This window comes from Sciurus vulgaris, assembly GCF_902686455.1.
Source record: "Sciurus vulgaris genome assembly, chromosome: 2".
Taxonomy (NCBI): Eukaryota; Metazoa; Chordata; class Mammalia; order Rodentia; family Sciuridae; genus Sciurus; species Sciurus vulgaris.
The window spans coordinates 132,495,418-132,517,724 of record NC_136462.1 but is presented as its reverse complement, the minus strand read 5'-3'; the positions used below and the strand labels follow the sequence as shown (position 1 = coordinate 132,517,724).

The window sequence follows — 22,307 nt, the reverse complement described above, 5'->3', positions numbered from 1 at the left end:
GTGAGTTTTTTGCCCATGAACATTCTCTCCCTCTTTATTCTTTTCTCCACTTGCTCTGCTGGTTCTTCCCTCTCTGTCCACAGCTCTGACTTTGATCACTGATGAATGTGCTGGTGTCTAGTATTTCCCATCCTTCTTGTGCTGGATTTTAAGTACATCTGGCTCTACCATTAGCTTCCAGGCTGAGTCTCTTCCTTTGATTTCCAGGGCTCTACAGTCTCCCGGCTTTCCTCTTTCCTACTGGTCACTGATTCACAGTGGCAAGATTCTTCTGGGCTTTGTCTTTGGTCCCATTCTCTTTCACTCTACTCTCTCCCTTGGTGACCTCATTGACCATATCACCAGTCATCATTTATTTGTAAACAACCTATCCTGTCTAGCTACAGTCCACCTCTCTCCCCAGAGTTCCTGCTGTCTACTTAGCATCTCTACTTGCATATCTCAAAGACTCTTTAGTTTGTTTAAGTCAAATTTCTGTTGCTTTTATAGTGAAATACCTGAAGCTAGATACTTAATAAAGGAAAGAGGTTTATTTAGCTCATAGCTTTGGAGGCTGAGAGTCCAAATACATGGCACTAGTTCTTTTGAGGGCTCCTCTGGCTGCTTTACATCATGGTAGATGGAACCATGGTGGGAGTTCTTGCTAGTGGTTTAGATGATAGGCAAGTCAGGAAGCTGAAGACTGGGAGGAGCCAGTCTTGTTCTAATTATAATAACCTGCTTTAACTGGAGCTAACCTGGGCCCTGCAAGAAGAAAACACAAGGCAAAACCATCGCAATATTGGGCTTGATTTGAATATAACACAAAAGGCAAAAAAGGAAATTTAAACAAATTGGACTTCACAAAAATTTTTAAATTTTGTGCCTCAAAAATATTATCAACAGGAGCTATGGATGTAGCTCAGTGGTAGAGTGCTTGCTTATGTATATGAGGCCCTGGATTGTCTCTTTAGCACCACAACACACAAATAGAAGAACAACAAAACCCCACTTTCAACAAAGTCAGCCCACAAATGGGAGAATATATTTTTTAAATCATGTATATGATAAGGGATTAATGTCCAGAATATATGGAGAACTTCTAAAATTCACCACCAAGAAAAACTCATCCAATTAAAAAATAGGCAAAGGACTTGACTAGCTATTTCTCAAAAGAAGATATACAAATGTCCAATAAGATGCTTAATATCAGTAATCATTAGGGAAATGCAAATTAAAATCACCTCACACTCATTAGGATGGCTATTAAAAAACAAACAGAAAATAACAAATACGGGGAAGAAAGTCAAGAAATTGGAGCACTTGTGCAAAACTGTGGTGAGACAGCTGCTGTGAAAAAGAATATGGTGATTCCTCAAAAATTTAAACACAGAAGCTTGACACGATGGCACGTGCAGGTAATCCCAGCTACCAGAGAAGCTGAAGCCGGAGGATCACAGTCCCAGCCTAGGCAACTCAGCAAAACTTCGTCTCTAAACAATAATTCAAAAAGGCCTGGGGTACTGTAGCTTAGGGGTGGAGCACTTGCCTAGCATGCATGGAGCCTGGCTTCTAACCCCAGTACTCAGGGTGGGGGGAGAAAAAAAATTAAACATAGAATTGTCATATCAATTCTGCTTTTGGGTATGTTCTCAAAAGAAATGAAAGCAGGTACTCAAAAGAATATTTGCACACCCATATTCATAGCTGAATTATTCACAATAGGCATAATGTAGAAGTAACACAATTGTCCAACAATGGATAAATGGATAGGTGACGTATGGTATATATGCAAAATGGAACATTTTTCAGTCTTAAAACAGAAGGAAAATCTGACACACACTACAACGTGGATGAACCCGAGGATGTTATGCCAAGTGAAATAAACCAGTTCCAAAAAATATTACTGTTTGAAGTTTTACTTATCTAGATACATAGAGTACTAAAGTTCAAAACAGAAAGTAGGATGGTTGTTTCCAGGAAGTAATGATGAGAATGAGGAGTTATTATCTAATAGGTAAAGAGTTTCAGTTTTGCAAGATGAAAAGGTTCTAGAATTGGATGTTGGCAATGGTTGCATAGCAGTATAAATACACTTAATACCACTGAACTGTCACTTAAAAATAGGTAAGATGGTAAACTTTATGTCATGAATACTTTACTATGATTAAAAAAAAATGGAAAAAGCAAACAAAATAACACCAGTGGAAAGAAACAAAGAGAAAAGACCAAAAGGAAAAGCAAAAGTTGCCAGCCACCATATTGTGAAGACATTCAAGCAGCCTTGCAGAGAGTTTAAATGGGGAGAAACCAAGGCTTCCAACCAACAGCCAACATCAATGTGCCAGCTATTGTGAGCTGCCCTGGAAGTAAGTCCTCCAGCCCCAGTCAAACCTTCAGATGACTGCTGCCCAGCGATAGCCAGACTGCAACTTCAAGAGAGTCCCTGAACCACAATTACCCAGCTAAGTCACTCCCAAATTCCTGACCCTCTGAAACAATAAATGTTTATTGTTGTTTAAAAAGGAAAAGCCCCGAAGCGAGTCTCCAAGCCCTTATATCTCAGCCTTCAGGCCTGGATCTTATTTGTAGCATTCTGCAGCACACAGCTGCTGGCCATATGATAGCCTGTCCCTGAATTACTTTCTTATCATTCTAAATTCTAGCCACCCTTAGGTGCCTCTTTCTTCTTTCTCTCTCTCTTTCCCCCTTCCTTCCTTCCTTCCTTCCTTCCTTCCTTCCTTCCTTCCTTCCTTCCTTCCTTCCTTCCTTCCTTCCTTCCTTCCTTCCTTCCTTCCTTCCTTTCTTTCTTTCTTTCTTTCTTTCTTTCTTTCTTTCTTTCTTTCTTTCTTTCTTTCTCTCTTTCTCTCTTTCTTTCTCATTTTCTTGAAAATGCCTGGGGTTCTTTCTTGTCACAGCCTGTTATCATGTACCCTTCCCTCTGCAAGGAAGGTGCTCACCCCTCACTTTCCACCAGTCAGTATTTATTAACCTATCAGTTCTCAGTGTTCATTCCATTCCCCCAGAGAGAGACCTTGCCTGGTGCCTCAATACAAAGTAGCCCCTTTCTAACAACACATTTTCTCTCGTGCAGTGTGCATTTTCTATCTCAGCACTCACTATAATTTGTAATCCAATATTTATTTGATTACCTGTTTCATAGCTTCCTCCCTCTTCTTGCCCATTCCCCACTCCCATATCAGTTCCAAGATCATGTGAAGAGTTTAATAAGGGCTGTAGCAAGTCAGTTTTATTCACCCCTGAGTCTGCTGCATCTGGAACAAAGGTCTGACACACAAGAAGTAGTCAACCAACATTTGCTAAACAAATGAATGAGTGAAAATGTGGATTTTTAACACAAGTTTGATTTGCCTCAAAAAGATGAGAGATTGGTTCCACCATTTGCTGCTGCTGAGCAAATGAGAAACATCAGAATCCCTTTCCTCCATGGCTTCTGACTTTGCTATTGAGGAGAGTGGAAAGACAGAAAAGATATGGTCAGGCATTGGAAGAGAGTTCCCTGGTACTCAAGTAAGTTCACCTTCTCTGCTGTCATGGGTTATGTTCCAGGATTTTAAGAGCACTGTTGGAAACTCATAGGAGTAGCTTCTAGCCTGGGCCAGCAGAGCCTTTGATTCTGAGGAGGGACTTCAGGGGCTTCTAGGAGGAAGATGGCTTATAAAGTGAGCTGAATTTGTTTCTCATTTGCTTTATATGTTGAGATTGTGTACTAGTTATCATTTGTAGAACTGGCTCTTCCAGCCAAAAAAAAAAAAAAAAAAAAAAAAAACTTGAAAGAGAAAGTTTTAGAGGGATCCCAGAGAATAAGAGGGACAGGCTGGAAAAAGGGACAGAGTGATCAAATCATTTCTTTAGGTCCTGAGGAAAGTAAGATGGAAGATATAATTAGAATTTTAAAAATCTTGACAGGCCAAATCTAGCAAGCAGAAATATAACATCATCACCTGGCTTAACAGCTAACCCCAGAACTGAAGGATGAGGGACAGGTGGATTAGTAGATGGTATACATGACAAAATTCTTTGAATCTTCTGCAGATAGAACTTAATATGTTTGAAAAGATGGTATGTTTTTGTATTTCCCAAAGTGTAGAACCAGCACAAGGCAGGTGATAGTCCTCAGGGCTGAAGTTGAGATTGCATCTAACACAGGGTGTTAAATTGTGAATACCATACTTTAAAAAGAATGTGAGATGGCATGGACCACATCCAGAGAGAGGAATTACTCCTTTACAACCTCAAATATGGGTTGAACAATCACTTGCTGGAGATATTGTCTATAATATTCTTTTCTTATTTTTTAAATATTTATGGGATCTGTAGTAATGTCTCTTCTTTCATTTCTGGTATTCCTAATTTGAGTCTTTTTTCTTTTTAATTAACCTGGAGAGAAGTTTATTAATTTCATTGATCTTCTAAAGAAACTAGATTTTAATTTTGTTGATTTCCTCAGTTGATTTTCTATTTTCAATGCTGTTAATTTCTACTCTAGTTTTTGTTATTTATTTTCTTCGGCTTACTTTGCATTTAATTTGCTCTTCTTCCAGTTTCTTTAGGTGGACACTTTTGCTTTCTTTTTTTCTAATATATAAGTTAAGTGCTTGAAATTTCTCTCAAACCACTGCTTTTTCAGCATCTTGCAAATTTTGATAAATTCATTTACATTTTTATTTAATTCATAATATTAAAATATTTCTCTTTGGACTTCTTTGACACATGTGCTATTTTAAAGTCTCCTGAGGGGCTGGGGTTGTGGCTCAGTGGTAGAGTGCTTGCCTAGTACGTGTGAGGCACTGTGTTCGAGCCTCAGCATCACATAAAAATTAATAAATGAAATCAAGGTATTGTGTCCATCTATAACTAAAAAAAAAATAACAAAAAAATAAAAGTTTGAGAAAACTTGGGGGAAAAAATCACTTAACCTCTTGGGTGTGATCCCCCCAAACTATAAAATGAAGACATTTAGAGCTGCTTCAGAATTGAGAGGGTGAATTCAGTAATGTTCATTTTGAGGAATACATGAGGTAAAACTCAGTATATGACTCAAACATCACCAAGGAGATAATATCGCCAATTATAAAAACTAGTATTTCTTACATTAACTTTATAATTTACCTAATATATTTATATTAGCTTTTATAATTTCAGTTCATAGTTTTATCAGGGCAGGCCCCACATCCAAAATTGGAAATAATTCTTGTTCTGAAAAGTCAGAAAACATTTCTTTATGTTCTCCGAAACTCAGAGAGGGTGAGTAAAGTTTGTAGAGTTTGTCTTTAACGTGTCCAGCAGTCATGGTGTTCCCAGGCCTTCCCTCCTCTTTGCTCAGACCAAGTTTAACTTTTTCCTTCAATAATTGTTAACCCAACTTTTTATGATTCAACATAAATACATAAAAATCTTCGTTACTCGTATTTATCAAACATTTCTCTCTCTCTCCTTGTCATTATGTTTAAAATCATGTTTTAACAAAGGGTTTAATTGGGGCGGCTTTGATTTTATTTTCATTTATTTATCAGTGATAAATGACATATGTATGGCATATGTGGGACGTTTCCATATTTCCATAGATGTACATACTGTGGAATGATTAAATCAAGCTAATTAACATACCTCTCACCTCACATCATAATTTAGTGATAAAAAGTTTTAAATCTACTCTCTTAGCAATTTTCAAATATACATTATTATTAATTTTAGACACCATGTGCACCATGAGCAATAGATCTCCAGAAATGATTTTTCTCATCTAACTGAAACTCTGTATCGTTTGGCCAGGATCTCCCCATCTCTCACACTCTCACCTCTAGTAACCACCATTATAATCTCAGTAAGCTTTTGTTTTTGCATTTACTAGTAGAACATATAGACAGAAGAAATTTGACTAGTAAAGTGCAACATACCAGACCAGGACTGATTTATTGTGTTGGAATTCTCAAATCCTTCCTATCACAAACTCTCTATTATATTAAGAGTACTCACCATTCCTAGGTGAGGAATTTCATTTCAGTCCCCCCAGGGATGAGGAAAACTAGCAAAAGAGGCTTTCATACTAACTTAACAATTCCATTTCTCATTCTAAAATGTGATTAGACAACCAAGGGTCTACAACACTTAATAAAGTGTCAACAACACAACAGAAAGGGGGGAAATGAACAAGTGAAGCTGCTGACGAGGAGAAGACAGAAATCATTCAGGGAATGGAAGTGAACTTTTAAAAATCCAATTTGTATCCCCATATATGTATCTATGAGATGAAGCTTTCTCAGATATTTAAAATATGATGGCCTAAAGCTTAAAAAATTAGTATGAAAGTTAAATAAAAAACTGAGTAGTTTTCAAAAAACACACAGCAAAATGATAGAGATTGAAATGAGAAAATGAAAGATCAATCTAGGAGGAAAGCACCAATATATGCTTGACTAATAGGAATTCTAGATGAAGAAAGAGAGAAAATGAAGGAATAAATACTCAAAGAAGCAATAGAAGAAAACTTCACAGAACTGACTTGGGTCTTCAGAAAAAAGGGAACTTTGACAGTCAAATAGAATAAATGGATACATGAATGGAGAGGTGAGTGCTTGAATTTGTATTCTCCAGACACTTCCATTTTCATTTGTTTGAAATACAAGACATATCCTTGTGAAATTTCAAAGCACCAAAAATTGAAGAACAAGTTTTCAAGTATGTCTGAGAGAAACCAATGGTTCATCTATAATAAAATGAGAATCATAGGATAATCATAAGTTGTGTGTGGCAGATATTTTCTCAGACATGTAAAGACGCAGAATAGCACTTGTTCCATATCTATGAAAAAATTACTTGATGATTACTCTAGAAAATTGGAAAAAATGAAAGGGGAGAAAGATATGGGGTCTTGAAAGGAATAGACCAGTCTCTGGGTACATTGAAGGGATATCTGAAGCCAGTAACTGTGCAACAGACTTCAAGAGCATCCAGGGCAGCAGGGTTTGAAATCATGGGGTTCAAATGATTCTTTGAGAAGAAATGAACAGTAATGATTAAGAAAATAAAAAAGTCTTAATGATTTGAAGGCAAATTAAGATTAAAAAGAGAATTAATTAGAAAGACAAAGAAAAAACAGAGCTACCTTTCCTTTGAATTCAAGACTACTATGAGGTTCAGCAGTGAACAATCTCCCAGCAATCGGGACAATGTAAATTCTGTTGGTTTCCCCATTTTTAGAGAACAAGTATGAAAACTCCATGATGGCTAAAGAGCAAGACATCAACAGAACTTTAATAATGACTAAAGAATGATTTGTAAACATTATTGACCACATAAGTAGCAAGGCTGATTGCATTAGGAAGGCTGATGGTATAAGGAAAAGAAAAAGTATTAAGTTGATTTCCTCATTTTACGAAATGGGAGTCTGAAGTTGATGAAACAAGTAGAGTATTTAGTGTATTTGTTACCATTAAAAAGGTGACCCATGAAACAATTAAACAGGTAACTGTCAAATCCAGGAGGGGCAGGGAGAGGTGGAAGCAGTGCAAGAGAGTCACGTCCTTCTATTTCCAAACACAGAATTGGTGGATATGTCTACATTTCTTGTAATTAATCAAGAAACAGTGATAAAACGTCTTTTGTCAATGTACACAGCAACTGCCAGGAAACAAAAGAGACAGCTAAATTATTTGGGAGGTGGGCAGGAAAGTTTTTGCTTGTGATTGTATGCTTGTCTTCATTATTTGCTTTTAAAACCATATTTATGTAATAGAAAAAATAGAAAGTGAAGAATACCAAGTATTATTAAAGTAGCATTAGAAAGATGGTTGAGGAACATTTAACACCAATATATTGAGCAGAAAATAATATTATAAAATGAAAACATTATTGTGGACTTTCTAGTTCTATTGTGGGAGCATGAATGATTGTTTCCTTCTTTTTGCTTGTCTGTGTTTTAGACACTTTCTTCAGATTACTTATTGCCTTTGTCATGAGAGGACCAGATGCAGGCAGTCACTTTAGGCCAGGCAGGTCCACATGCTCCAACTGATCCCTGGTTAGCTGTTTCCATAATTTTGAAAACATAGTGCTCTCTCTCTCTCTCTCTCTCTCTCTCTCTCTCTCTCTCTCTCTCTCTCTCTCTCTCTCTCTCTCTCTTTCTCTTTCTCTCTAACCTGAAAAGCTGCCACTTCCTTAAAAAAGAATAGGACAAAGATACTGGGTGGCGGGACATTCCTTCTAAACAGAAAGACATTCTTGAGTAGCAAGCCCTTCCTTTGCAATTCATTCTGGAATCTTCTAGATTCTCTTATCTCAGCATTTTCTCATAGCCATTCATGAAATAATTCATTTTGCTTTGAATTCCTTTACTAAGAGTGAAAAAACCAAAATATTAGAAAGAAATTAAAGTATTTAAGGTGTCATACCATTTTTTCTTAATTTAGATAATTCAACAAGCAACATCCACAAACACCCCTTTCCCCAATATCTTATTTCTTTAACAGACTTATTCATAAATCATTCAAACCAGTTTGATAAAAATGGTTGTAAAAAAGTGAAATGCATTTGTACAGCAAAATGCCAGGCATGTTAGAGAAATGTGGTTTTTTAAAAAATCTGACATGGCTCCTCTAAATACGCCACCCCTATGTTTAAGCAGGAAAATCCTTTGCAAAAAAAAATTCACTCTGAAACCCAATCTGCAGAACAGATCGAAGAAGGTGCTTTGATTAAAGTTATAAGAGGCCTAGAGCCACTTATCACACAGGCCATTATTTACACACACACACACACACACACACACACCCCAACCATACACAGACATACAGAAAATCAATATTCATTCCAATATGTGTATGTTTATATGTATGCATTTATACATGCACATACATACATTCATATACATATATATCTCCCCACTTTCACCCCCACTGCCACACACAAAATATCCCCCACCACATACACACATGTATACACACACACACGCGCGCGCGCATACACACACAGCTTGTCCCACATCACAACATCACATACATTTACTGTACTTTCCAATCAGCCCCACACTGTCTCCCCTCACTGTACACCTCCACAGTCTCAAACACACAAAATATCCCCTAACCACACACACACTATACCACCTGTGGCCCATCCATCATACATCATCACTTATACACCATCATATCACATACAGACACCCCTTATGCCTGTGACATATACACAACTTACCTTACACACAGACATCCCTTCACATATTAGGTATTATACATCTAAGCTCCCATACTTTACACACGCATACACAGGCACCACACACTAAACTACATATGCATCACACACCACACATCATACATCCACATAGCCCACACATATGCATAACACAACATATTAAACCACACCACAAACACTACACTAAAAATGCCACACACAAAGACCACACACACAACTCACACACATAGTTCTCTAGGCCTCCAGGGTTTCATGGAATATAATTGAAAAATCAATGCCATGGTTGGAAGTATTGCACTTAATTTTAATGAGCTCATTTCTCTCTTCCTTTTTCCTTTTTTAAAAGGGTGAAGACCCACTTTGGCCAACAATGATAAAAGATTTGTTGGTTAGTTTCTTCAAGAAGATCAGTTTGAATCTGGAATTAGTGCTCATAGCTCTTTAAAAAAAAATTTTATTTGTTCTAATTAGTTCTACATGACAGTAGAATGCATTTATGCATTTTGATGAATCATATATAAATGGAGTATAATTTCTCATTTTTCTGATTGTACATGTTGTAAGATCTTAATTCATTTTTGTTCTTTGAAGTTAAATAACATCTAATAATCTTAGTGACTACCCATCAGATCATTAGAAACCCCAGATCACTTCCTGAGATCCATGTCACAAAGGGGAACATACTAATAATATCTTTACAAAGTCACAATAAATGATATGGATTGAAGACACTTAGTTTTACCGGCCAGTGGGGCCCAAAGACAAAGATCTGACTTCGTGCTATGTCAACACGGTTCCAAGCCAGTGCCAAGCTCAGCTGATCTGGAGCAGATGCATTGGTTCCTGGAAAGGCAAGAAGTTAAGAGTGAATTTTGACTTTATGCTTGGGACCACCTGGGTCTCAGGTGCTGAGCAGTGAGCAGATGCTTCCTTTGGAACTAATTGCTATCTTTTCTTTTGCTCCTAAATTACCACTAAGGCCCAGGCTAAGCACTCTATATTCTCCAAGAGCTTCCTGAAAGGAAGGTGGAGGGGATCTCTTCCCATGCCAGCCCTGCATTGTCTCCATGGGAGGAACAGAGGAGAAACCCAGTGACTCAAGAGCTTTATCTGAAAAGGGCAGGGACCTTGGGAATGCCCAGATATCTGCCAGGCCAGGCCAAGGGGCAACACCCCTCCCAAGAGCACCAGCCCTTTGGCCCATATGAAGACCAGTGTGGCACTGCCAGGCAGCTAGCCCACGGTGACCCCCTTCTCATGGCCTCAGTCTAGCTGAAAGGCAGGGAGGAAGTATGCATCCCAGAGTAGAACCTGCCTCACAAATGCCTGGTCCAAGTCTGTCATTATAGGTGGGAAAGGGAAATTGGACAGAGCCCTGCAGAATTCAGTGATGCAAAGAAATCCTAGTTCCTGTTTATACTGTGAGCAGAAGCCCTCAATGGACCAGTCACAAATGGAAATGGTTCTGACTTCAACCCATCATGGTCCTTGGGCACCCACAGACCCCTGCCATGCAGAAACGCTTTGGAGTCTCATTCTAGCATGGTTTCATGCTGAAATTTCCCCCAGGCAGCGTGGCTGGCTCAGGGTTCTGGCACCAACAGAAATAATCCCCAGTTAGAGAAGAGAGAGATGGCCTCAGGCCAGCCTGGCTTTGAAAGGATAGGAATCACCATTTCCTGAGAGCTCACCTTTGAGCAGGGCAGTTAAAATTGCCATCTCCACATCCTGCTGACCCTCAGAACCCATTCTAAACACGGTGACCTGAAAAGAGGTGCATTGTGAAGAAAGTTAAAGCAAGATAGAGTTGAAAACGTGGGTGGTGTGTGTGGGGGTAGAGGTGTTTGTTAAAAATCACCCACAGAGACTGCTGTGTAATGCAATGATTCCGAGAACGAAACAATTTCAAACCAAGAGCTTTTGATTTCTAGGAGTTACATCTTTGCTCTTGTTGACTGTGAATCCTTGCCTGGATTCTGATTTCATCATTTATCTGATCTGCTCCAAAACTCTTGAGAGGGGGAGCCCATTTGGTGTTTACCAATATTCAATAGCTACCTGAGATGATAAAAGCATGTCTAATTTGATAGGATATATTTATAGGAATTTATAAATTAAAAAATTTGAAGATGCCATCTTACTTGCACATGTAGTATTCATTCCGAACACAGGTCAGGAAGGAAGGAGTGGGAAATAATTATGACATTTGAAAAGTGAAATGATTTCAACTTTGTGAGCACATCTAGAAGGGTGTTACATGCCGCTCTTTCCCAAGTATTTAATCTGGTTCATATTTTGAAATACTGTACGATGTCACTTCATATTGGCTAAGGTCTGAATTGTCACTTCATATTGGCTAAGGTCTGAAAGCACCTGGGACCCCCTGTGTGGGCTTGTTCTGCTTCCATCACATGGACACAATCATCAATTTAAGTGTGGATTTGTAAACTGCCTCTTGGAAAAGGCTGAACTAAAATATGAACAACTCCATCAAGCACACATGGACAGAATTAGAAAAGGAAACATAATTCTCTCTGTGGAGCTTGTTTGGAAATATATTCAAGACACTTACGAGTTCTTTCTTCTTCATGCACTCCATTATAATTGCAAACAGCTGAAGTGATTGTGTCTTACTGTAATTAAATGTTTTCTGAATGGTAACTAGAAGCTGATCCCTGAGGGACTCATTTATTATCCTGTTCAAAGGAAATGAAAAAGAGAACAAAACAAAACAAGTTCAACTCATTTCTGAATCAAGCAGACATCTCTATATTCATCTGGTATTTTAAATTTGAAACTATTGGAGGGTATCCCTGCATAGGAGACAAAAAAGTCACCATGGTCAAAAAATGCATTCACACTTGTCTTAAATTCCAGTCTTGTTGTAAACCTTATAAGGGAAAATGAAGTTGGAAAGGAGAGTATTCTGCCAGGGAGAGAATTCTGTCAGAAACAAGATGCTCCTGACAGCTCCCTCGAATGCTGACCTTGGGAATGGGAGAGGAGATCTAGCAAATCTTCATCTGTTAAGCATTTTTGGAATGTCTAAGCCGATTGCTTCAGATGTTCTCTTTGGCCTAACAAGGCATTAAGAACCCACCCTCTGTCACACATCAGAAATCCTACCCTCCTTCTTCACAGTACTTGTGTGCAAAGGACAAAATATCCGAGGCTCGTCCGCTGCCATCACAGACCACCACGGGGACGGGAGGGTCTTCTCGAAGGTATTCCAAGACAACAGAAACCACGTTAGGACCCCCTTCCACCACGAGGCCAACGACTGGCACACCCTGCCCCAGTCCTGCAACACAAACCACAGTCACTGTTGGGACCAACATTCAGCACCTCCACAGACTCATTTTAATTCCTGAAACATGGCGAAGAGTACAAACTTTTCAACTTGACAGATGTTCCATGTTGCATTAGTATTTACCCTGATGCAGGAAGGAATTCAAGCACATCATGATTGTTTTCATTCTTGCATTCAAACTTCATATTATAAAACCCAGAACCTCAAAAATCCTGAACTTTCTGATTTTTAAATGGTTGAACTCCATGTATAATTTGGGTGGCATATGGGCTACCAAAGTGAGCCCTGTGAAGTACTGGAAGATGCTCCTCCCTCTCTGCCCTGCCCTAGGGGTCTGAAATTCCCATCTGACTGGCTTTCCTTTAAAGAGTGAAGCAGTGAAAGTAGATCTAGGCCAATCACAAGAGCACTCACTTCAGTCCCTGGCCTTTCTCATATTAGTCTTACATAAAAAATTATAAGAGTTGGGGATATTGCTCAATAGTTAAACCTGCCTGGGTTCAATCCCCAGTACCAAAAAAAAAAAAAAAAAAAAAAAAAAAGATCTTGGGCCAGTTACCAAACCACCATGAGATTTGTATGACTATTTGCAAAAGGTGAATAATTATAAAGCCCCCCTCTTTTGAAGGAGCAACAGACCTAAAAGGTAAGAAGATCTTTGGCTATCAAAGTATATTGCAAACTTTAAGTGGCATGCAAATATGGTATGTTGCTGTTATTGTTTCTGCCTTCAGTGCCTAGAATAAGGCAGTACAAGCTGAGGAACCCTAATCTGAAAATACAAAAGCCAAAATGGAGAATGTTTCAGATTTCAGATTTGGGAATTTTGGATGACATACGCTCATCTAGTAAAGTCTATGCAAATATTCCAAAATCCGAAAACTCTGATCTGAAACACTTCTGATCCTGAGAATTTCAGATTAGGATTACTCAACCCATAAATGATCTTAGAGGTAAACACACTATTGCTATTAGCCTATAAGTTAAAGAATTATTCCCTGAGTTTTCCCTCTCCCTTTTATTTAAAAAAAAATCTGATAATAGGACTCTCTAAGAGCACAATAGTTGCATGCTAATAACTTTTATAACTAGCAGGGTGGGCTCTAGGAAGCAGGAGGTGACAGGGGATTTTAGGAAGCTGGAATTCTGGAGTGAGTGGACAGTGGGAGTGACACATATACCTTCTCCATAATGTTACAAAGAACTGGACAAGACTGATTATACAGTTGTCCCTCAGTATCCACTTGGAATCGGTTCTGGGACCTGCTCCCTGTGAATACCAAATTCTGAGTCTTCTCAAGTCCTTTATATAACATGTTATAATATGTGTTATAAAACTACACGATTCTCCCACACACTTTAAATCATCTCTAGGTGACTTATAATACCTAATGCAATGCAAATACTGTGTAAATAATTATTATACTGAATTGGTTAGGGGAATAATGACAAGAAAAGAAGGCTGCAGATGTGCAGTAAAGATGCAGTTTTTTTCTCCTGAGTATTTTCCATCTGTAGTTGCTTCAATACTTGGAGGCAGAGCCCAGAGATTTGGAGGGCTGGTTGTACTCTGAGCACGTTTCGCCAGGTGTCTGTTAGTGATGGGAATTAATTGATTAACGTTAGCAAACAGCAAGAAAAGTGTCTTGGATGCCACAGTTCTCAAGAGCTTCAAATAAAATCTGTTAGTGCAGGTTATGAGAATATTTGAGAATTTCAAGTGGGTGAAGTCAGAGTTTGTGGTTTGCTTTTGCAGTACATTTCTATGTCAGGGATGCTTAAATAGTTTGAGCTATTTTTCTCTCTTGTACAGGAATAATTACAGTTAGGTTTACTTCAGCAAATAAGGATTAAAGACCTGTTTGGCACCAAGTCCTAAACAAAAGATACTGGAAAATGGATTGAGATGGCATGAACTCTGCCCTTGAGATTTCCAACCCAAGCTAGGATTGGGGTTTTAGAGTTTCAGAAATATGGTGGTCAATTTTCACTCTTTTCTAGAAACAGAATAGAACTGGTTCTTCTTGGCTCAGGCTGGACTCCCTGAAGCTCCATGCTGTGGGAGGTGACAACTGAGCACCCCTTTGTTGTCCTTGCCCCACTCAGAGCCCTAGGCAAAGGATGACAAAGGGAAGCCCACAAGTCACGTGGCCAAGTGAAGTTGGGCAATGTGAACACTCACGGGTCCAGAAAAATTTAAAATGTTAAGAACAAAAATCAAGTCAACCAATTTATCCATCAAGATCTGGGCTTGGAAATCCACAAATTTTTTGTAGTAGGCCATCCCCATTCTCACACTTGAGCAGTGTCACAATCCTTTAAATTATGCTCTATAATGATAATTTCCAGGCCTAGGTTGTCTTGTACAAAAACCTCACCAGTTATGGTTAAAAAAAATATTCTTTAAGATCCTTTAGCAATTGTTGTCAAACAAAGTAAGAATTGTTGGAAGAGGGTGTGTACAAAAAGAGTATACCAATTATTTTAATTCTAACCAGTTCTTATTATTTCATCTGACTGAATTCATTTATTTTCTCTCTAGTTTGGGTTCAGATTTCTCCCAGCAGTGGCTGTTGCCCCTCAGAGATGTGCACCTGAACCAGCAAGGATGATGAAGCAGATGGCTCCTGCTACCCTCGCCACAGGTTTCCTTTCTGGTCATCTTAGTCTGGATGAGAGACCCAGAGCTATAGAGATATTTAATAACACTTAACACTTATTAGTTGATAGAGGAAATCATACTAAATCTTTGAGTGAGAATTGTCTTTTCCTGTTAAAATGTTTAAAAAATAAAAACAGTAATTACAGGGAAAAAGAACCACAGGGGAACATGATGAATGATGCCATCACCATGACAACCACTGCACATTTTCTCTTGCACCAACTTGTGAACTTGGGGCATCACAGGGAGCTCAGTGAACTCATGTTGGCAGGTGGCTAAGGCATAAGGTCTAAGTAAGTCATTTTCTATTGATCTAGCAAGAATCAAGGTAAAGCTTTCAATACCCTTGGGCAATTTCCTTCTCAGCCTGGTTTTCATGGTGGTGATGTCAGTCCAGTGGTAGTACTGTGGTCCTGGCTAGAACTTACTTGTGTTGATCTTCTGCAGAGAGATGTGCTTTTCCAGCTGCCTCCGCAGCTTCACCTCAGCACCATACTTGCCCAAGGTGCCATTGTCAGCCAGAATGAAGTGAGTGTGAGAGTTGTTGAGCACAGAGAGCTTACTCAGAGGGTTGGACATGGTCTGGTACACTCTTGTTACCTGACAAAATGCACAACATAAATCAGAGCTGGAGAACTTAAATATCAAAACTAATGGGGAAGCAAGTGGAAAACACGTGTTTGTAATGACTCCACTTAAGTCCATTCTCACTTCTCTACCCTACCTATTAAAGGGTTTTTCACAATTGCTGTATTTAGACACCAAAAAAGAATTATTTTTAGATAATGTCAATCCAACAGTTGTATACCTATTTATTACAGAAAAATGAAAATTCATATTAACACAAAATTCTATACACAAATGTATTTGGAAGTTTCATTCATAATAGACTAACTGCAACGAACCAGATGTCCTTCAACAGATAAATGACTAAACCACCTGTGATAAGTCCATACCATAGAATACCACTCAAAAATAACAAGGAAGGAATTATTAATACACATGACAATCGGAAGGAATGTTATACAAAGTGAAAAAAAAAATCTTTCCCAAGTTTTTATACCGTATGATCCCATTTATGTAATATTCTTGAAATGATAAAATTACAGAGATGTGTGGCACACTAGTGGTTGCCAGGAGTTAAGGAGGAAGTAGTGGTGAAAGAGAATTAGTTGTAGACATTAAAGGGCAACAGAAGGGATATTTGTGTTGATGGAAATGTTCTGTACCTTGACTGTATCTCAGTGCTCTGACTGTGATATTGTACTATTGCTTTGCAAGATGCTACACCTGGAGGAATGGGTAAAGAGGATATGGGAGCTTTCTTTTTTATTTCTTACAACTGCACATGAATCTATAATTATAAAAAATACAGACTTCAGTTTTTTAAAATTGTCAATGTCTTCAGAGTAAACACTTACATCCTTTCCAACCAGGTCTTCCTTATTCTCCACCATGCCCCACGGAGCAATTCCTATAGCACAGACCCGGCCTCTGGACTTGGAGGAGTGGTCTTTCAAGGCATCCCCCACATGACTGATGACACCTGTGAGCAGCCATGAGTCACATTTTAGTCACTTCTACTTCCCATCACATCACATACCACCAGTTTTGAACTTCAGGGATCAGCTTCAATGAGCCCCTATGTTCCCTATGGAACAGGGATGAATGAGACATAGTTCTCTTTATCATGAAGGGAATAAACTGAACATCTGAGTTCATACTAACTAGTAGTCCTGCTTTCACTCCTAGAAAAGGGAAAACAAACAAACCAAAGCAATTGGTCCGGGACTTACTTTACATGTTTCTAAAACCTAAAGATGGATGTCACTGGGGTCTTTCTGGCAGTCTTTGGCTGTTTACAGCAAAAAGTGAGAACCAGACCACCTGGCATGCTTCTTAACCTTTCTATGGCTCAGTTTACTGTACTATGAACTGGGGGAAGGATTTTTTAACAGGCTAATTGAGGATGATGCTTGTCCGGGGCTCAGTTCAAGGAAATGTGCATAGTAGATGATCCAGAGATATTTACTATTGTTACTGTTATTATTGCATGATTTGGGTCTTGAACATCCCCAAAGACTCATGTGTTGAAGGCTTGGCCTATGGCTGGGCACTAATGGAAAGTGGTGGGAACTTTAAGAGGTGGGGCCCAGTGTATAGTCTTGAGGCCATTAAGGATGTGCCCTTAAGGGGAATTGTAGGACTCTAGTCTCTTCTCCTTTTTTTGTTTCTGGTCATGATGTTTTGTTCCACCATGTATTCCCGTGGTGATTGCTACCACGGGACCAAAACAATGGGGCCAACTAATTTTGGACTAAAATGTCTAAAACTGTGAACCAAAATAAACCTCTTCTCTTTTTCAGTTGATTATTTCAGGTATTCATTATAGTGATGAAAAGTTAACTAAGACAATTATTACATTTGCTGTTTAAATAAAATGCATCATACCAAAAAATTTTTAAAACCTATTGAATAAAGACTTCACTTTTGTCATACTTAGCATCAGGATGCAACATATTTTGTTTCCTGACCATTATTATTAGGAAGCTCTTTGGGGACCACAGTGAGTTCTGGGTGTGTACATTTACAGTGAGGGAAGGGCCTGCTCTTACCAGTGCTGACGCCCCCTGTGAAGATCCAGGCCCCTGTGGTCATGGCGGCCTTGATCAGACCTTTCCCAAACACCTGCTTCAGCTTGGGCTGCATCTCAAAGTTCTGGAGACCACCATGCACGGATATTAAGAGCTTGGGGAGTTCCAGCTGCCAATCTTTCACCATGAGATGGAGCAGGGAATCTGGCTTGGTGTCATAGGATACTCGGATATACTGTAAAAGAGTGTGTGATGCTCAGCACCTGTTCTTAGTTTTGCTTCTTGTGTCAGAGGGGTGCAGGTGCAGGATTATTGCTCATGTCCAAGTAAGAGTTGTCTGCCTTGTCTCTCTCTCAGAGTCTCAGGGTCCTCTGTGTGAGTCTGTAGCCAAGGGACTAAAGGTGTTTGGGAGGTGTTGTCAAGTTTAACAAATAAAAATACAGGATACCCAATATGGTGGTCCAAATGTATGTCTTCCTTCAACATGCATATATTGAAACCTCATCCCCAATGCAAGTATTAAGAGATGAACTTACAGGAGATGATTAAGTCACCTCCTAAAGGCTAAATAATAGTGCCAATAGGTTCAAGGGAATTTGTTCACCCCTTCTGCCTTGTGAGTATCTATGAAGCAGAGGGTGAGAATTTACTAGACACTAAACCTGCTGGTGCCTTGATCCTGGGCTTCTTAGCCTCTAGAACTGTGAGCAATAAATTTCTGTTGTTTATAAATTAACCAGCCTCATCAATGGTGAGGTGCTAAGCAACTCAGTGAGACCATGTCTATAAATAAAAGTACAAAATAGGGCTGGAGATGTGGTTCAGTGTTTGAGTGCCCCTGAGTTTAATCCCCAATACAAAACAATATTAATAGCAATAATCTGTTGCTTGTCTGAAATTTAAACTGAGTGTCCTGTACTTTATCTGGCAATAGTAACCTTGAAGAATCAATTCTAAAGCTAGCTTAGCTAGAACAATGATCCAAGAAGTTGGACAAGGATATGGTTGAGGGAGTGGGAAAGGAGAGCTTGGTCCCACATTTGAACCTGAACTTCTCCTCAAGGTGAAGAAGTTAATGATCAGAGACCTTAGTCCTTATGAGCTGCTTCTTCATGTCTTGCTAATAAGTAGAGTGCCCCCAATCCAGAAGACCATGGACTGTGGTATTTGAAATACATCTGAATTTTATTTGAGTGATGATTTCAGACTAGTGAAAGAAAATGAAATTTCAAAAATGATTTGACTGGGCACATGGGAGTATTATTCCACATTAGCTGCAAGGTGACACATGCCTGTAATCTCAGCTAATTTGGGGACGATCTTAAACTCCAGACCAGGATGATCTCAAACTCCAGACCAGCCTTGGCTATTTAGTGAGACTCTCCAAAAAAGAGCGGCGGTGGGGGCAGGGTTTGGTGGGAATGTAGCTCAGTGGCAGAGCATCCACAGGTTCAATTGCCAGTATGGAGAATGGTATGGTGGTGGTGGCGGAAGGTGCACAGAATTAGCTGAATGGGACTACAGTGCTGAAGCCTTCCCTCTTTGCAGGGCTTATCAGAAAGTTAGAGGGCATCCTATGTATGTGCAAATTCAAGAGACTTTGATCCTTCTCATACCAACTGAGTGCAGGTCCAGAAAAACTGTGTATGAACTTCAGAGGAAAATATTTCCAGGAACTCCAAACACATCTAAGGGGGTTCACAGTAATTAAAAAAGAGAGAGAGAAATTTCTCATCACTGAAGATGGAGCAATGGAATGTGGTTTCAGGGATGACCCAGAGCATGTTTTTTGAGTTCAGAGGTTTGGTATGGATTTCTGCGATATTGCATGTTCTTTACAATAATGTCCAGTTTCTAAGTCTCATGGTAAAAAAATCCATAGGCACAGATATATTCCTGGGCTTTGCAGCAAAATATCTAGGAGGAACTGAGTCACAACCCATGAAGGGATCTGTAGCTGGGGGCTGGGAAACAGGTCTCTGATGAAAGCTGTGGTTCCCATGGCATCATGTCCAAATGCCCCTCTTACCATGGCTTTATTAAAATATCCGCCACCCTGAAATTCAAGAATCCCATAGGAATCTGTTGGGTAGCTTTGGGTGTGTTTGCTGACAGTCCATTTTTCTGGCTGAGTTTCCACCTGTTTGTTTTCCTCTCCATCTTTGCTGGGTGTTACACCTGGCAGAGGGGGAATATGCTGATTGATGAGTTGACCACAGCAACACCTGAAAAAAAGGCAAAGAAAGGTCTTTTACTTGTTGTTATTTCTGTCCCTGCCCCATTACTGGTGATTGTACTCGGGGTCACTCTATGGCTGAACTCCTTTTTATTTTTTATTTTGAGACAAGGACTTGCTAAGTGGACCAGGGCTGGCCTCCAACTTGTTATCTTTCCAAGTCACTGAGATTATAGAATTGCACCACCACACTGGGTAAAGCAGTCTTTCAAAAACATTTTTCTCCTTTCCCTTCTATTAACAAAGGTAAATGAACCTGCATAGGTGGGTTGGGCCCAATCAGAGGTGCTTATCTGAATAGATAAACCATGCTTATCTATTCACACACTAGTCTATTTTAAACATATTGGATGGCTGCCCTTCCTTACTGGACATATTTTAAATCTTTTGATGTCTTAGTGACATTCATATGAGCTAAACATTCTGAACATTACTGAATATTCTGCGACATAATGCAGTCATGCCATCTGAACATAGGATTAACCTTCCAGAACTTAATAAAACATTTCTCTACCCAGTAATATTCGAAGTATCTCAATAAGTTTACTAGTATACCAGTATGTCTTTTCCTGCTCTGAGCAGCTGACCATTGGGTCATAACCTACCCTGGCTTCAGGGATCTCATTCTATAGCATCTCTCCATAGCTCAGTCAGCCTTGTGTGCTCTCATGGTGTTCTTTCTTCCAGCCTTCTTGGAGCAGGATCCTTGTTCTTGTGCCAGCTTCCTTTCCTAGCACCCTAGCTTAGGGTTTTCTTTGTCACTCAGTCACTTTTGGCTGCAACATATTAATGTGGACTAGGTCCACCAAAACTTGAAATGTTTGCTTGGAAAAACAGCAGAATTCCAAGCAGTAGCCTGGATTGATGTCTTGCTGGAGATGGGACCCAGGGGGTAAGTGACATGGGAAAGAAGGGAAGGGAGGTCTTGTGGGTTGAGGAGCATCCTGTGGGCAGTCATGCACACCAGCAAGTGGGTGGGAGAGCCAGGGAAATGGAAGATCTGGGGAGGAGTTGGCTTGGGACTAGAGAGGATGTCTTTATTGGGTTATATGTGTGAGTGTGTGCATGTGCACTCTACTCCTTGGCAGCCTTGGCATTTTCTTCCTGTCCTTCTGGGCAATTCATTAGTGGCATGAGCCACCACTCCAGGTTTTCTTTCTTTCTGTTCCTCCCTTTCTCCCTCCCTCCCTGTCTCTTTCCTCCTTTCCCTCACCTTCCTCCTTTCCTCCCTCCCTCTTACCTTCCCTCTTTTCCTTCTTCTCCCCATTTCCAACCCCTTCCTTCCTTCTAAACTTTATTTGTGTGCATGTCAGGGAGTACTGGGAATTAAACCCAGGGCCACTCTACCACTCAGACACATCCCTATCCCTTTTTATTTTTTGACACAGGACCTCATTCAGTTGCCCAGGTTAACCTTGAACTTGCAATACTCCTGCATCAACCTCCCAAATTGCTAGGATTACAGACGTGCATCACTATGCCCAGCAAAATAAAGCTTTATTGATGTATAATTCATATATCACACAATTTGCCCATTTAAAGGTACAATTTAATGGTTTTTAGTATTGATGGATCTGTGTGGTCATCACCACAGGCAATTTCAGAGCATTTTCAGCACCTCAGAAACTGTACATTTTGAAAATCACCCTTCCACTTGAACATCTGCCTTCTATCTCCATTTACACATGAACTCCCCTCCCACTGACATCATCAATCACAAATCTACTTTCTGTCTTTGTAGATTTCCCTACATCTATCTCTGCAGATTTCTACACATTTCATATAAGTGGAATCATATGAGATGAGGTCTGTGTGGAGAGAGGGCTTCTTTGACTTATTATGCTTTCAAGTTTTATCCATTTTGAAGCACATATCAATACTTTATCCCCTTTGTTGGTTGAATACTATTCCAATAGATAGATGGATAAACTTTTTATTCACTCATCCTTTGAGGGATATTTGAGTTGTTTTAACATTTTGACTATTATCAATAATGTTGCTATGAACATTTATATACAGGTTTTTGTAGGGACATTTTTTTTTTTTCTACAAGGAGTGGCAATACTGGGTCATATGGTTCCATTATGTTTAACCATTTGAAGAACCACCACACAGGTTAAAAGGGGCTGCACCACTGTGTATATTCACTAGCAGTGTATGAGGGTTCTGATTTCTTCACACCCTCTCCAGCACTATTTATTATTTGATATTTTGATTCTAGCATCTTACCAGGTGTGAAATAGTATTGTTGTTTGATTTGCATTTCCCTCATGAATAATGTTAAGCATCTCATATGTTTTTTGGTTATCTGAATAT

At 39.4% G+C, this 22,307-nt stretch overlaps 1 protein-coding gene across 3 annotated transcripts in view; it reads right to left on the bottom strand.

The window, feature by feature from the left end:
- The window catches only part of TRPM1 (transient receptor potential cation channel subfamily M member 1), a 66,761-nt gene extending 46,844 nt beyond the window's left edge, over positions 1 to 19,917 (bottom strand). Inside the window, exons 1-9 of one of the 3 annotated variants that reach the window (XM_079121883.1) lie at positions 19,785 to 19,872; positions 19,372 to 19,443; positions 17,777 to 17,990; positions 16,583 to 16,707; positions 15,590 to 15,761; positions 12,316 to 12,490; positions 11,762 to 11,885; positions 10,881 to 10,953; positions 9,932 to 10,032 (exon numbers count right to left, since the gene is read on the bottom strand). In XM_079121883.1, coding sequence (XP_078978009.1) covers positions 9,932 to 10,032; positions 10,881 to 10,953; positions 11,762 to 11,885; positions 12,316 to 12,490; positions 15,590 to 15,761; positions 16,583 to 16,707; positions 17,777 to 17,990; positions 19,372 to 19,443; positions 19,785 to 19,787 — 1,059 coding nt within the window. In that variant the 5' untranslated portion in view covers positions 19,788 to 19,872. Of the gene's footprint in view, positions 1 to 9,931; positions 10,033 to 10,880; positions 10,954 to 11,761; positions 11,886 to 12,315; positions 12,491 to 15,589; positions 15,762 to 16,582; positions 16,708 to 17,776; positions 17,991 to 19,371; positions 19,444 to 19,784 lie in introns of all 3 variants that reach the window. The other 2 variants (XM_079121884.1, XM_079121885.1) reach the window with 2 other exon arrangements.
- Between the last annotated feature and the right edge of the window lie 2,390 nt (positions 19,918 to 22,307).